We start from the raw sequence: 13,693 nt of genomic DNA, 5'->3' as shown, positions 1-13,693 counted from the left end.
ACTACTATGTTATTCATATTGGGTGGGAGCTAATGGTAAGTTGGATTTGAATTTGAAGAAGCTAATGTGTTCATTTTAACATAGACCTATGACTATATTACATAACATTTTGTATACCTAGGTATAAAGCCCCAAGCTGTTCGGTTTGCCTGTGTCATTACACTAGCTGAAATGTTAGTACAGAATTAAGAGCAATATAATCAAAGGCCTAATAAGATGCTGTTCATAGTAATATGGAATATTGGTAGAACAATAATACCTTTTGATCAAGTACTTAATTCTAATTTTAATTTTCTTTTGGACATTCTGAATTCAAAACATTAAAAACCCTTATGCTTACTAAACCAGTGGTTCAGTGATAACAAGATTACATGTATTTTCATGAATATATATGTACAAAAGTGCTCATCAGCTTATTTAATAAGTATTGATGAATATATATGTGCAGGCAAGAACATAGACTGTGTGCCATAGCAAAAGCATGGTACAGCCTGCCCGTGAAATACGTGTGATCAGCATGCATTCAACAGCTATATATACCAGGTAGTATGTGTACTGAATCTGTTTGTAGTCCTTGATCAGGATTTCCATGTAACTGACAGAACTCTGGAACATTCTACAGTGCCTTTGTTTTCAGTTTTACGTTTCAGAGTAGATAAGCCTCACAAAGATACACACAGCTAGCTGAGGATTTGCCAAAGAAAAGAGTCATATACAGCATCTAAAAGAAGACATTCTGTGTTCTTCGTTCTACAGGAGACAGCTAGAGAGATGTCTAAGAACTTGCCCCCTGAAGACCATTTATGTAGCCTTATGTCCCCTGTTTTATTACCAAAAGACCATCTTTTCTTTCAGGCAACAGTTGCAGCCTTTGCAGCCAGCGAAGGTCACTCCCACCCTCGGGTAGTCGAACTGCCAAAGACTGATGAAGGCCTGGGTTTCAACGTGATGGGAGGAAAGGAACAGAATTCCCCAATTTATATCTCCCGAATCATCCCCGGAGGGGTAGCTGAAAGACACGGAGGGCTGAAGAGAGGCGACCAGCTGCTTTCTGTGAACGGAGTGGTATGTTGATTTTTCCCCCTAAGTATATGCCTTCTCCAACTCCTACCAAAGAAGCCAGTTTTGAAAATCTAGTACAGACAGTAATTTCATACCCATATCCAACCACGTTCCCGGGATTGAATGGGTATAAACCTATAAAGGCAACAATTCGATATTCGTATGTCTCACTTCATCCTGCACACATATAATAAATATCAACAGTTAGAAAATAATGCCAGGAAATTATCGCATAGAATTTCCCCCTCAGAATACTGTTATTAAATTAGTGTTCAAAAGAATGTAATTTCAATGTCGTTTTCATCCTAAATTCCTATAAGCGGTTGGGTTTGAGGTTTTGTTTTCCTTTTGTCTGTTCATTCGTACTTTTGTTTCAATGCTAGGCACTGCACATGTGCATAGGTGAGTACTGCACCCCCACGCCACAACCCCACCCCAAGAAATAGCATCCTGGGAAACAAATAGGTATTTGCCTTTATTTTCCACTTGTATCAAACATAACCAATCTGAGATCACGAGTTCCAGGACTTGAATTTATGAAGATACACTTACCCCTTGACCTATAAACGTTTACTAAAAGAATTTAAGGTTTGACTTTTAAGGTAGATAATCAGTTCTTTGTAACTGCATTGCTTTATGCTCAAAACACAATACTTAACATATTATGTTTGAAATGAGACCTTTTATTGCTAACTATACAATAATTTCTCTGTTTATATCTGTTCTCTTATCTGCATTTGTTTATATTTAAAAAATAAAAAACTTATTTTATACTATAAAAATATCTGTTTTATATTAGCAAAAGCAATTCCATTGGATTGTGCTGTTCTCTAATAACATCAAAATTAGCAGTCCATGAATATTTGATATCATCATTGCGATCCCCAAATTACCACTCCCTCTCCTTTCTCTAGGAGAGAGTGCTTTGAGATAAGTGTCATACTGACCTTTCAATAACTATCGCTTTTCTAAGCTTGTAGCCAGTGATAATTTTAGAGCCCAGCTTTCTGATAGAAAATCCCACGCAGGGTCAAACATTAGGATACACAATAAGCTAGGCCTCGGGTTACTAATTTATCGTTTCTCTGAGTATACTTTGCAGATCTAAAGAATGGGCAGGTTTAAGAATAGGAAGAAGGGTAAGAAAAAATATAGCACTCAAATGTGTGCATACTCGTTGTAGTTGTACAAAGTAACCATAGCCATTTGACATCAATCCAATAGGTAAACTGACTTTGAACTCTATCAAGGGAGCAAACAGACTCTGCTTAACCCACGTGTTTGCAAGGAGCACAGTGCAGGGGCTCCAAGCATTTCACAATCAGGCTTCTATTCTTGCAGTGACCTTGTGGTGAACCTGGGAAGCAGCAGGGAGCATTGCAACAATGAAATCAAACAGACCTAGTTTTACCGTCTTGTTACAGACTAATTGTGTCTAATCCCCAGCTCTGCTATCTCAAAGGCAAGCAGGGCAGAATAGTTGCTAATTGTAAGAGCCTTGGCGACAATTAGTGAGGCCACCTGTCTACCGGATATCATCCTGTGACATTTGGTCTTATGCATCTTTGGTAAGTAATTGTGACCAGTAAAGAAGGTTGAAGCCAGTGCAATTTTTAAAATTCCAGGAGTATGCTTTTATTAATGTGGTGAAAAGAAACCTTAAAGGAAATTCTGCTGTACATTTGCAAATTAGTATGTATTTATTAATAAGAAAGTTGCCATCACCTCTCTTCAGTGAAGCTGGTGAGGTCCCACTTCTCTGTCCATTCGGGTGTTCCAGCCATGGACTTGGAAGAAAGGTATATCTGACTCAGGAATATTCCAGGGTCAATTTTTTTATCCTTATATAAACAGAGAACCATAAATTTTATTAAGCATACAATTTAACTTTTATTTTACGTTCCCATTCTTGCTAACCCCATGAACAGGATTCTTTCACCCCTTTTATGTTTCCAGGGACTCTGGAGTCCACATTTACTTAAAAGCTGCAGTTTACTAGAAGTTTCCATATTGGCCATATCATGTTAGTGAAAGAAGCACTAATTTCAACAGAGTTTGTTAAATTTCTGACACAGTTTGTTAAGGATCAACCATCATCCGTTCACTGCATTTAGTCAAACAAATGCTCACACCTGTCTTGGCTAGGGTGTTGCTTTGGATATAGTGCTATATCATTGCCCTCGCCGTAGTCTGGTTTATCGAGCTTAGATCCACAATTTAAAATACTGCACTCCATACAACACATGGTAGCAATCACCTATTTCAATGTGTTTAAGAGTAAATCATATATACACATATCTATGGAGCAACAATTAGTGAAAACAAAAACGGCCCTGAGTTTGAAAGAGAGCAAGGGGAGGTGTAAGGAAGGCTTACAAGAGAGAGAAAATAGAAGGAAGGAATTATTAATCTCAAAGAAAAGAAATATTTTTAAAGTAAATCAGAAAGAAAGCTCTGTCCATTTTATCGGATTCTCATCTCAAGGTATTTTTCTATAATGAGAAACTACATGGCTTACTGCCCTTCCCCTAGTCACAGAAACAGTAGCTGATGCAAGCCCAGGAGCCTGGGCCTTTAGCTCTGGGTCCAGAGGTCTTTTCAGTAGAAAGAATTTCATGCAAGTCACGGTATTTAGCGAAAATAAAGTATTTTACAGTAAAATGAGGTTGGAGACCCTGAAATTGAAAGACCAAAAACAAACCAAGGACAAGGTTAGCAGATGATCAAGTGTTAGAAATGCCTGCTTTGAATGAATCAAGGTCCTGCCTAGGAAGATACATATGGAAGATTTTCAGGAAATAGCACTCTAAGCTGTGAATTTTTCAAAGAAGTGATTTGAAAGGTTGAGGCACTTTAGGAAGCATTCTGAGAACAATTCCCTACTGATCTAATTAAATGTTAAATTATCCTATAGACCTAAGAATCTTAAATGATGTTTCTAATGGCATCATGTTTTTTGTTATTTTTGCAACTTAGTTTCTTTTAGAAACGATACGCCATGATATCTGCCAAAATTTATCATTAACACAGCGATGATATCATGAAATGCCAGGTAATAAAAGGAGAGGAAGGGGAGATCAATAAGTGGAAATAAAGAAAGGATACAGCAATTGAGCAATTGATTTTTTTTCTTATAAGTCAAAACAGAGGGAAACTCATAGCACTTCAACTCTTGTTTTTATCATTTCTGCTAGAAAAGAGATTTCCCATGGGGCTCTTACAAATGAGACATTGAATCACCTAATATAGCGTCATTGAAAATACAGAGTCATTTTGGGTAGCCACTTCCGTGTCAAGCCTTAGCAAAAAGTAATAGCTAAATTAAAATTTAACATTAATAGGAGGTCAAAATGCTGCAGTTAGAATCTATAGCTCTCCAATGGTCGCCTGTTCACCCTTTTATGTGCAAGACTTTCTCAAGGACAATTTCTAAAGATTGCAGGCAGTGGGGACCCAATAGGACAATAAATATATTTAGTGATGTAGCCAAGATAAAAGAAAATCTCAATAGTTGGCACAATAGGCTTCACCTAAGAAGGCTCTTCATGAAGTCCTACTCTGATGCCAGAGACGATGTATACACACAATGAGGGAGACATGGCTAAATACTGACGCTTGAAAAACATACTCAGGGGATGGTAATTGATTTTAAAATCAATATAAAGTAAACTGGGATGTAAGTAAAAGAGAAAAAGAAAACCGTGCTAATGTGTTTGTAGGAACATGGATTCCAATATCTTTGACAGACACAAAGATCTTGGTGCAGCCCTTGATTGTGGGGTGTTGTGGTCAGTCCTTGTATTACTGGAGTCTGACCTAGTGAACATAACCATAACTTAGCATGTTTCCCTGAGGTGCACATTATTAAGAAGGACTTAAATCATTTGGCCAGAGAAGAGAGAGCTCAGGAGAATGATGATTTCTCCAGGTGACCTCCGTTCTGCCTGGTCCCGAATGAAAGAACAAAGACCAGTGCATGAAGGTTGCAGGGAAAGTAGAGCCTCGCTTTCATGACAAAGACCTTGTATATGTGTAAAGCTAGCTCAATAGAAGGAGAACCACCCATAAAGAGTACATGTTCATTGTCTGAAGTTTCAATCAGATATTTGAGACAATCTGCCATTCAATATTTCAAAATACAGTAATTTGTACATAGCTGTATCAGGATCAAAGGTCCCTGCCATCTCTGTGACTCGGATTTGATAGCTTAGATGAAATTTTCATTGACTCCACTATACACTACAGTTCCCCCCCCCCACAGCCATATATTCTGAAGCTGAATGTATGTACAACCTATCATCTATGGATATTGTCCTTCAATGAGAGAACTAAAAGTTTGGGGCCCTGTACTTCATTATGTTTAGTATCTTAAAGTTTTTAAACGTGTTCCCATATTATTTTCTATTGCTTGCCCAAAATTGTCTTACAAAATGAGAAAGACATTCTGCACTGCACGCACACACACACCCCCACACACACACCAGTGATCACACTTACATAAACTCACGGACCCACGATACACACATGAAATAAATTTCAGTCTTTACTATAGTGTTCATTGATTATCAACTATAAACAGTGATTGTTCAAAAAAATCAATCCCAATTAAATGTGAACGAACACTGCAGCTACATCACTGACGATTTCCTGGGGTTCTTGTTATTTTATAGTCTCATAAGATGTTAATATGGAGCAAAGCTGGGTAAAAGATACAGGAGAGGTCCCTTATATTTCTTCATCATTTTATAGAGCTATAATTAGTTTATATTATTTTTTTAAAAAAGAGAAACTCCTAAATAGTCACCTTCAAATACAATAGTCTCCTGGTACTATTTGGGGGGAAAAAAAGAAAGAGAGCAAATACAGCAAATGCAGCAATGGTCAGAAAGAAAGAGAAAACAGAAACATGAGACCCCTAATTGCATGCCCTGTTGAGATGATGCCTGGCTACCTTTGGAAATCCAAAGGTTGCCTCAGAGCCTCTCCCTAGCAGGACAATTGCAATTACATTTGCTTCTCTGTAGTTAAAACCTAAATCAAGTTGTTGATACAGTGTGTGAACCTTGCTAATTACTTTTTAAGCACAGCAGATGAATGAATAAAAATGTGGAAAAAACAGGAGAATAAATAGCCCTCCTTGGTACCTGGCCTTTTCCCCGTTTTACAAAAGCCTATGCCAAGTCAAAGGTGAGACTCACAGCTCAAATCAGCGACACAGAGTGCTGTCAGGTGGGCAGTGAAGATTAATCTAGAACTGGCGCTGTGGCTGGGATTGGAGCTCCGTGCTAAAGAGCTTGCCTAGCCTACACAAGGCCCTGAACTTGATACCCTGAAGAAACAGAACAAAACAAGAATCAGATTTGAGCCTGTGGGCTTTAACATCCCAGCAGAAAAAAAAAAAACTTGAACTCAAACCTTATCCGTGTGTTCTTGGAATGAAGATTACAAAATAACCCGGGGGTGGGGGGGGGTGTTAATTCCTATGGAAGGTATCACAAGGTTTTTCTGTGAGTTGATGTTCTACAATAAAACCCATGCACCGTGGGCAGCAATCATTTTTCTCCATTGTCTCATGTCCAGTTCTAGAACTGGCCCAGTGCCTGCTGAATGAGGCTCCATAAATATTTTTGGATGCCAGGCACCGCTGTAAGGACTTTACATAATGAATGTATTATTTTCCTCATAGTGATCTATTGTGGCAAGCACTGTTAATACCATTTCTGTTTTATAAATGAGGAAAGAGAGAGATCCAGTACCTTAGGCAAGCTCCTTAAGACTATTGAATGGCAGGGCTGGAGTTCCAACTCGGCCACCTTTATAATTTAAATGTAAATAAATATTACAGCCATAGATAACTTGTGCTTTCACGCATGATATAGAAAAGATCGAGACTTCTTAACCTTTATGGGTTTATACTTTGGGTGAGGAGAAGGTGAAGTGTTTTTCTCAGCTGCTCTCTTTTGACCTTTCCAAAGTTAAGAGCCACAGTAAAGGTCGTAATATTTTGAAAAACAAGTGCACTTTAATTCAAATGTCTCTGGGTACTGAGGAGTGGGGAACAAAGCTTCCATCTGATTGTGTCTAAAATCGTTTCATACTTCCCTCGCCCATCCGTGCACATGTTACTGGATACCCCAGTGTGGCCTGAACAGCTAACCACCTTCCCTCAGCAAGGCGAGCAACACTGATTCACAACCACTGTGCAAACGGATTTGGGTCTTAGCAGGACTGGCAATGACTGACAAGGGGAACCAAGGGCTTCCACCTCAGTTTCCCGAAGGGGTCAGCAAGAGGATCCCAAACTTCATTCTCGCCTCCCAGGTCTGAAATGGAGCTATTATCACACCCTCTCTCTGCATATGAGCCATTTGCAGGTTTCTAAGTGCTCTTGACAGCCAAGCGTGGGAGATTGCTCGGCTTGGAGTCAAGCAGGCGTGCAAACTGGAATTTCGATTACGTATGGAACATTTCGGTTCTCAGGATGACATCATGTGACACCTCACTCAGATTTGTGAATGAGCCAAGGGACGCACAATTTTGTTGCTTCTCAGTCACCTTCGGAATGATACAGGCATTGCAGTTTGAGCTACTGGAGGCTTGCAACACTGAGCAGGCTTGACACTGCCCCCTTCAGTAGGAGCCGCCTCATGACATTTGGAAAAACAAAAGGAAGTATTGCACTGTTTCCATAGAAGAAAGAGCTGCAAGTCACAGGCCAGAACCACCACATCTCCCTCGTGACTTTGGTCTGAAAACCTAGCATCAGGAAAACCTTGTACGTCTTAGGAAAACCCTTGGGACTGCACTGATAAAACTCACCAAACGTAGAAAGTGACAGAACATACGACCAGGCAGGCAGCGTCACAGGACCAGCCACCAGATGAAGGACATTGCCACCCTCGGTCACAGCAGCTGAATTTCAGCTTGCGTTGCTAATGGCGTATGTCTGACTATTCAATTTAGTGTCTGGTTTAATCCTTCCCATAGTTATTTTTGCTGTTTATTATTTGTGGTTTTCTTCGCTATTGTTATTTTAGCAATGCCTTTCATTCATTCAGTTATTTGTAGAACAATTATTCTGTGCCAGCTGCCAAGCTGAGTCCTGGATACAGATCAGGGAAAGAAAGCAAGCATCCTAGGGCCCTCAGGGAACTTTGTCTGACAGACAGTAAGAAGACATAGGTGACGGAAGCAAATACATACACGCAAATGTATATGTAACCACGATGAGCTAGCTACCCAGGACTTTCCCAACCTAAGGAAAGTTCCCCCCAAAGATTCTGCCCAGCTCCATATTGGTCAGAGCACTCTGTCTTTTACTTTGTGTGTGTGTTACTTTCCTACAGCCCCTGTAATAGATCACCATGCATTTATGTACTTGGTGGTTTAAATGATAGGAACTGATTCTGTCACAGTTCTAAGGACCAGAAGTCCCAAATTAGTTTCTGTTGGCCCCAAACTAACCAGACAACAGACCTGTGCTCCACCTAGATTCTCAAGGAAAGAATGTTGTTGTTTTTTTAATTTTGTTTTGCTTTGTTTCTTCCCATTTCTGGAAGATGCCTTAATTATTCCATTGGTAATTGCCCAATTCTGGTCTTTTTTCTTCATGGTAGCATTGCTTTCTTTGTCATACCCAGTCTCCCTCTCCTTGCACAGTACTAGAATGCCTATGACCACAGTTCAGATCCACTAAGATAATGTCGTACAATCTCAAGATTACTTACCTCAAAATCTTCGACATTTATGGGTTCTGAGAATACGGTATAGTGTCTCTAAGCCCTTACTAACTCTTTTATTTCATGTAAACATCACAAACCCAGAATGCCCTGCCAAACTAAAGAATGAGGCCAGTTTTCTACCATCCACAGGGATGCTGTTGGTTTTCCATTCTCAGGCAGCAGGTACTGAGTCTTTCCTACTGCACCATGGGTGAGTTCCTTCTTCCTTCCCATTTTGGGTGCTCTGCTACTTCTCTTTCCATCCAATCAATGCTGCTCACAATTCTCCTGTTCTTCCCCCCATGGCTCCAGTGTAATATGAAATATGAATAGGAAAAGATGAAGCCATCATCTAACATTTTAGTCAAATGCTTTAAGTAGTGGGCTCTTGGGGTACATTGTCCTTCCCAGGTAAAGGGTGAAGGAAGAGGAACAACACACAAAGAACACACGTCGATACTTCCGGGTGTAGCTCTGCATCATAATTCAACACTATGACTGATGTTGCAGAGGGAAAACATTTCATTGCCAGAGTACGGGAGAGTTTGAATGAAGTTATCAAGGTCTAAGAAAGTCCACGGTCCGTAGGTTTTTCCTATGTCACTAATAGAAGGTCAGGGTGACATGGGCACAGTCTGGGAGATAAAATAAGGCAGAAGATTGAGTCCAACCAACAGATCCTTGCCAGTTGTGCACAAAAGCCTTCATTTCGTTTTAGGCACAATAAGAATTGCAACCCAGTACATCAGCTCTGAATTCCCACGATGTGCTTAGCGTTTCTTTCTGGCAGTTCCTAAAGCTGTTCACTAAGAAATAAATTCCATTAGTTTTATCTCTACTCAATTTCTTCCTTAATAAATTTCCTTTTTATGCATGATTAAATCACTTGACTAGCATATAGCATCTGATAACTGTGGTATAACATTGATTTCTTTTAGTGTTACTATTAATGGAAATTGGAAATTTTTATACTTAATTGATAATTTCAATATCCCACAGCGGCCTTATTAATTTTCAGGTTTTTAAAGTTTCTTGGGAGCTTAAGACTGTCCCAGTCTTCAGTCTGTTCACTTATCTTGTGACTCTTTTAACATCCAAAACACAAAAGCAATGCCTTCCCAGCGAGGGTAACCTGAAGGTTACAGGAAAGACAGCATACCAGGCGACCATTATGCCGTACACTTTTACAATATGCAATGACTGTCCTGATCTTAGATTTTTGCTCACAGAAAGAGTGAATTTCTCAGCTCAGTTTAAATCCTTCACTATGTATCTGACTTAGTTGGGGTTTCTATTGCTATAAAGAGATACCATGACCATGGCAATGCTTATAAAGGAAAAGCATTCAATTGGGGTGGCTGACTTACAGTTTCAGAGGTTCAGTCCATTATCATCATGTCAGGAAGCATGGTGACCTACCGGAGAAACAGCTGAAAGTCCAAAGTCCTCCCTGTTTCCCCCAGGTCCAGGAAGGTGAGCATCCAAACAGTCTAGGCTCCCACAAAGCCCGTCCATGCAGTAGAATCAAAACCCAGTGCCATTGTCCTTGGCTTTTCCTCCAGCCTCCACCATCAACCACATTCAGAGAGTCTGGTTTGATCACATGCTCCATCAGTTCCAGTCCAACTGGACTTGGTGATTTCCCATTAGATCAGTCCCTCTGTCTCCTTGGGTGGATGCACTTCTCGCAGTCCTGACTTCCTTGCTCATGTTCTCCCTCCTTCTGCTCTTCATATGGACTTGGGAGCTCAGTCCAGTGCTCCATTGTGGGTCTCTATCTCCATCTATCACCAGATGAAGGTTCTATGGTGATATGCAAGATATTCATCAGTGTGGCTATAGGAAGGCCAGTTCAGGCACCCTCTCCTTTTCTGCCCAAGGAACAAGCTGGGCATCTCTAAGTGCTAAGCAAATTGTGTTTGTTTTTGCTGTTGTTTCTTAGTGAAGGCTGAGGTCATGAAGTTTTAAGAACAAATAGGAATCTTTAAAAACTAATCACCTATGTCAGTTCCAAAATCATTGGTGAGCACTAACTAAACCATAAAGTTTAGATATTATTTGTCCAAATGTTACTGGGAAAACTTGGCATTGTTTTAATCACTGAATGAAATAAAAATTAAAGGCACTTATCTCTGATTTCCCCTAAAGACATGGGGAAGAAACTGATAGCAAAACGGATCAGCTTTGTAACCCACATTATTTTAAAATTATCAAGGTCCGAGCAGTGTCCTTGAGCCAAGCAAGGGAAGTGAGGTGCCCTAGGCAGACAGTTCTCCACAGAGAAGTGCATGCCAAGCTGTAAGGACTGTTAGGAACCACCTGGTCAAAACATGGAGATTCCAGCTTTGGAAAAAATTCTGAGTCTTTTTGTTTAGACTCTCAAGGATCCACAAATGAGTGCACAGAATACAAGTACAGGCACACCTAGATAGGTGACTTGCCCTAAGTTGTAGATTTTGGCCTCAGGACACAGAACAATTTTAAGCAAGAATAACACATAATCCAATCTGAATCTTTAAGTCATTCCTGAGATTACAGGATTTACGGAGCGGCCTCGAAGGAGACAGAATTGGAGGGAGGCAAGGCAACCAGGCTGAGAAATAATTTAGTTCTAAGAGAAGAACCAAACCTCAGTATGAATCTGTCATAAAGGAAATAATAGTATTTCTTTGTTACAACAGAATGCTATGTTGGGGAGGGGGAGAAGAAAAAAATCAATATGAGTTGTACCGAAGAAGTACAAAGCAGACTCATTTTACTTTCAGAAAAATTCCTGTTTCGATTGATTTGTAACTCCCTCTGCCGTCTCCCATCCGTCAAGATTGAAAGCACTGCAGTTTTTCATCTCAGGAACCATTCAATGAAAAGCAAAACTTGAACATTAAGTATTTTGCAATCTCTCCTTACCATTTCTCAGTCAAACATTATTCCCTAAAAATATGGATTTATAACCAATAGACCCGAGTATGAATTATTTCCCAGGCATGTTATTGACACACGGGCAGCAAAACATAAACTGCTGAGGGGAAGTGGCGGGAGAAGAAAATGCCTCCACTCCAGTTCACTGGTGACAGCGGGAGGAAACTCTGTACTGTCACCGTCTGTGTCTCGGGAGGAAAGAGACCTGGCTGTGACTGTTCAAGCAGCATCAAGGAGTCAATCTATTCAAACACCTCACAGGCCACACTTCTGACCCCGTGATCCCTGATGGAATTCAGCTGAAGTCCTTTCCTTTTCCTCAAATCTCTTTAGGCAATTACAGTTTTAATTTCTGTTACTTCAGATTAGTTTAAAGCAAAGCCTCAAAATCACTGTTTAAGAAACATCATCATTTGTACTGCCTTCTTTGGTTTACTACAGGATGTTATAGATCCACCAGACAGTTTTCCTCAACATTCACAAAGAGACAAACACACACAAGTGCGCACACACAACACACGCACACACATACACACATGAAGACTAAAATTAGAGAAAAATAAAGTTCTTTATTACTTCCTTTATTCTATTACTCCAATTTATTCCCTCCTCCCCTAGGGAAATGTCTTTATGATGAATAGTTATCCAAACTTCTTTTTGCATTGAAGTATACACACATGCAGACACACACACACACATGCTTACATTTTTCCTATTTTAGTTTCTCTTTGTTTCTTTTTTCTTTCTTTTTTTTTTGTTAGTATATAAAGGAGAGATTGTGAGTAGTGACTACTGAAAGGCCAGGCTCTAGCAATAGAGTCGTGATTCATTAAAAGTGTGCGTGGTCTTTGAAATTTTCCTACCCCTTACATAATCTGTTTCTTTATTTATAAAACTGTGTTAAGATGTTAGAGCATATGTAAAGCATCAGAAAAGTGCCTGATCGTAAATATCCAATGAATGTTGAATAATAATATTATTAAGGTTTCTAATGGATGGTTTTGTGTATATTTATTCTTCTTTAATTGGCTTTCTTGATCAGAAATGAGTTTTAGAGAACTGGTTTGATTAGTTGTACACTTTCCCTTACCCTAGAGCATAATGTGTGACACGTGAGTTCCATGATGGTTGCAACCATCCTCAGTTGTTGGAGATTTGCTTTATCGCTCAATTGCTTTTGGCTTGCTTATTTGTTTGGATTTAGAAAGAAAAACAGCACTTTAAGTTGAGCAGGGAAGTTAAATTGTGCAGATAAGGCATCATGTGGAAGGAGATTTGAACACTGAGTGAGAATTTACTGAAACAAGGAAACAAAGACTATTGTAGGCTTAATGATTAAAACTGAGAGATTATGGAATCTTACAACTCTATAGTAAAATCAACATGGGTGTCATATCAGTAAGGAACATGAATGTTAGGAAGTGAATTTTTGGATGTTTCTTTATTTTTAAGATATTTTAATCCTCATTTCTAGAAATGAGCACTACCCTTAGGGTACCATATAGTTTGCTATATTCAATAGGCTTACACTTCAAAGCCGGTACACTCCACGTTAGGTAGGCAAATGCTGGGCGAGCACTATATACTATACTTGAATTGAGGGAAAAGTAGTAACATAGCTAATTCCCTGCGACTGGGGACAGTGTCAACCAGGGCCATGCTGTTATTCCTTACCAATAGATTTTAAATCAAAGCATGCAAAACAAGATGACTCAGAGAGGACATTAAAAAATAAAGAGCAAGTCCGGTTTTATCCCATGCTTTTTCAGACTCAGGCCAGCTGGCCTTGGTGAATTCCCGAAAGAACATTGTCTCCCCATTGTCTCCCCATTGTATCAGAATGTGGGTGTACCCCTCGCGGTCCTGAGTTCCTTGCTCGTGCTCCCCCTCCTTCTCCTCCTGATTTGGACCTTGAGATTTCTGTCCGGTGCTCCAATTTGGGTCTCTGTCTCTGTCTCCTTTCATCGCCTGATGAAGGTTAATATTCAGGG

General features: G+C 39.8%; 1 protein-coding gene across 3 annotated transcripts in view; it reads left to right on the top strand.

Moving 5' to 3' along the window:
* The window catches only part of Lin7a (lin-7 homolog A, crumbs cell polarity complex component), a 121,937-nt gene that overhangs the window by 89,971 nt on the left and 18,273 nt on the right, over nt 1-13,693 (top strand). For all 3 annotated transcript variants that reach the window (XM_005358096.3, XM_026784497.1, XM_013350399.1), the window contains exon 4: nt 856-1,065. In XM_005358096.3, the coding sequence (XP_005358153.1) occupies nt 856-1,065 (210 nt within the window). The remainder of the gene's footprint in view (nt 1-855; nt 1,066-13,693) is intronic.

Source organism: Microtus ochrogaster, chromosome 24 (assembly GCF_000317375.1).
Source record: "Microtus ochrogaster isolate Prairie Vole_2 chromosome 24, MicOch1.0, whole genome shotgun sequence".
NCBI classification, from domain to species: domain Eukaryota; kingdom Metazoa; phylum Chordata; class Mammalia; order Rodentia; family Cricetidae; genus Microtus; species Microtus ochrogaster.
The sequence above is the reverse complement of the archived record's forward strand: the minus strand, read 5'-3'. Positions and strand labels throughout refer to the sequence as shown.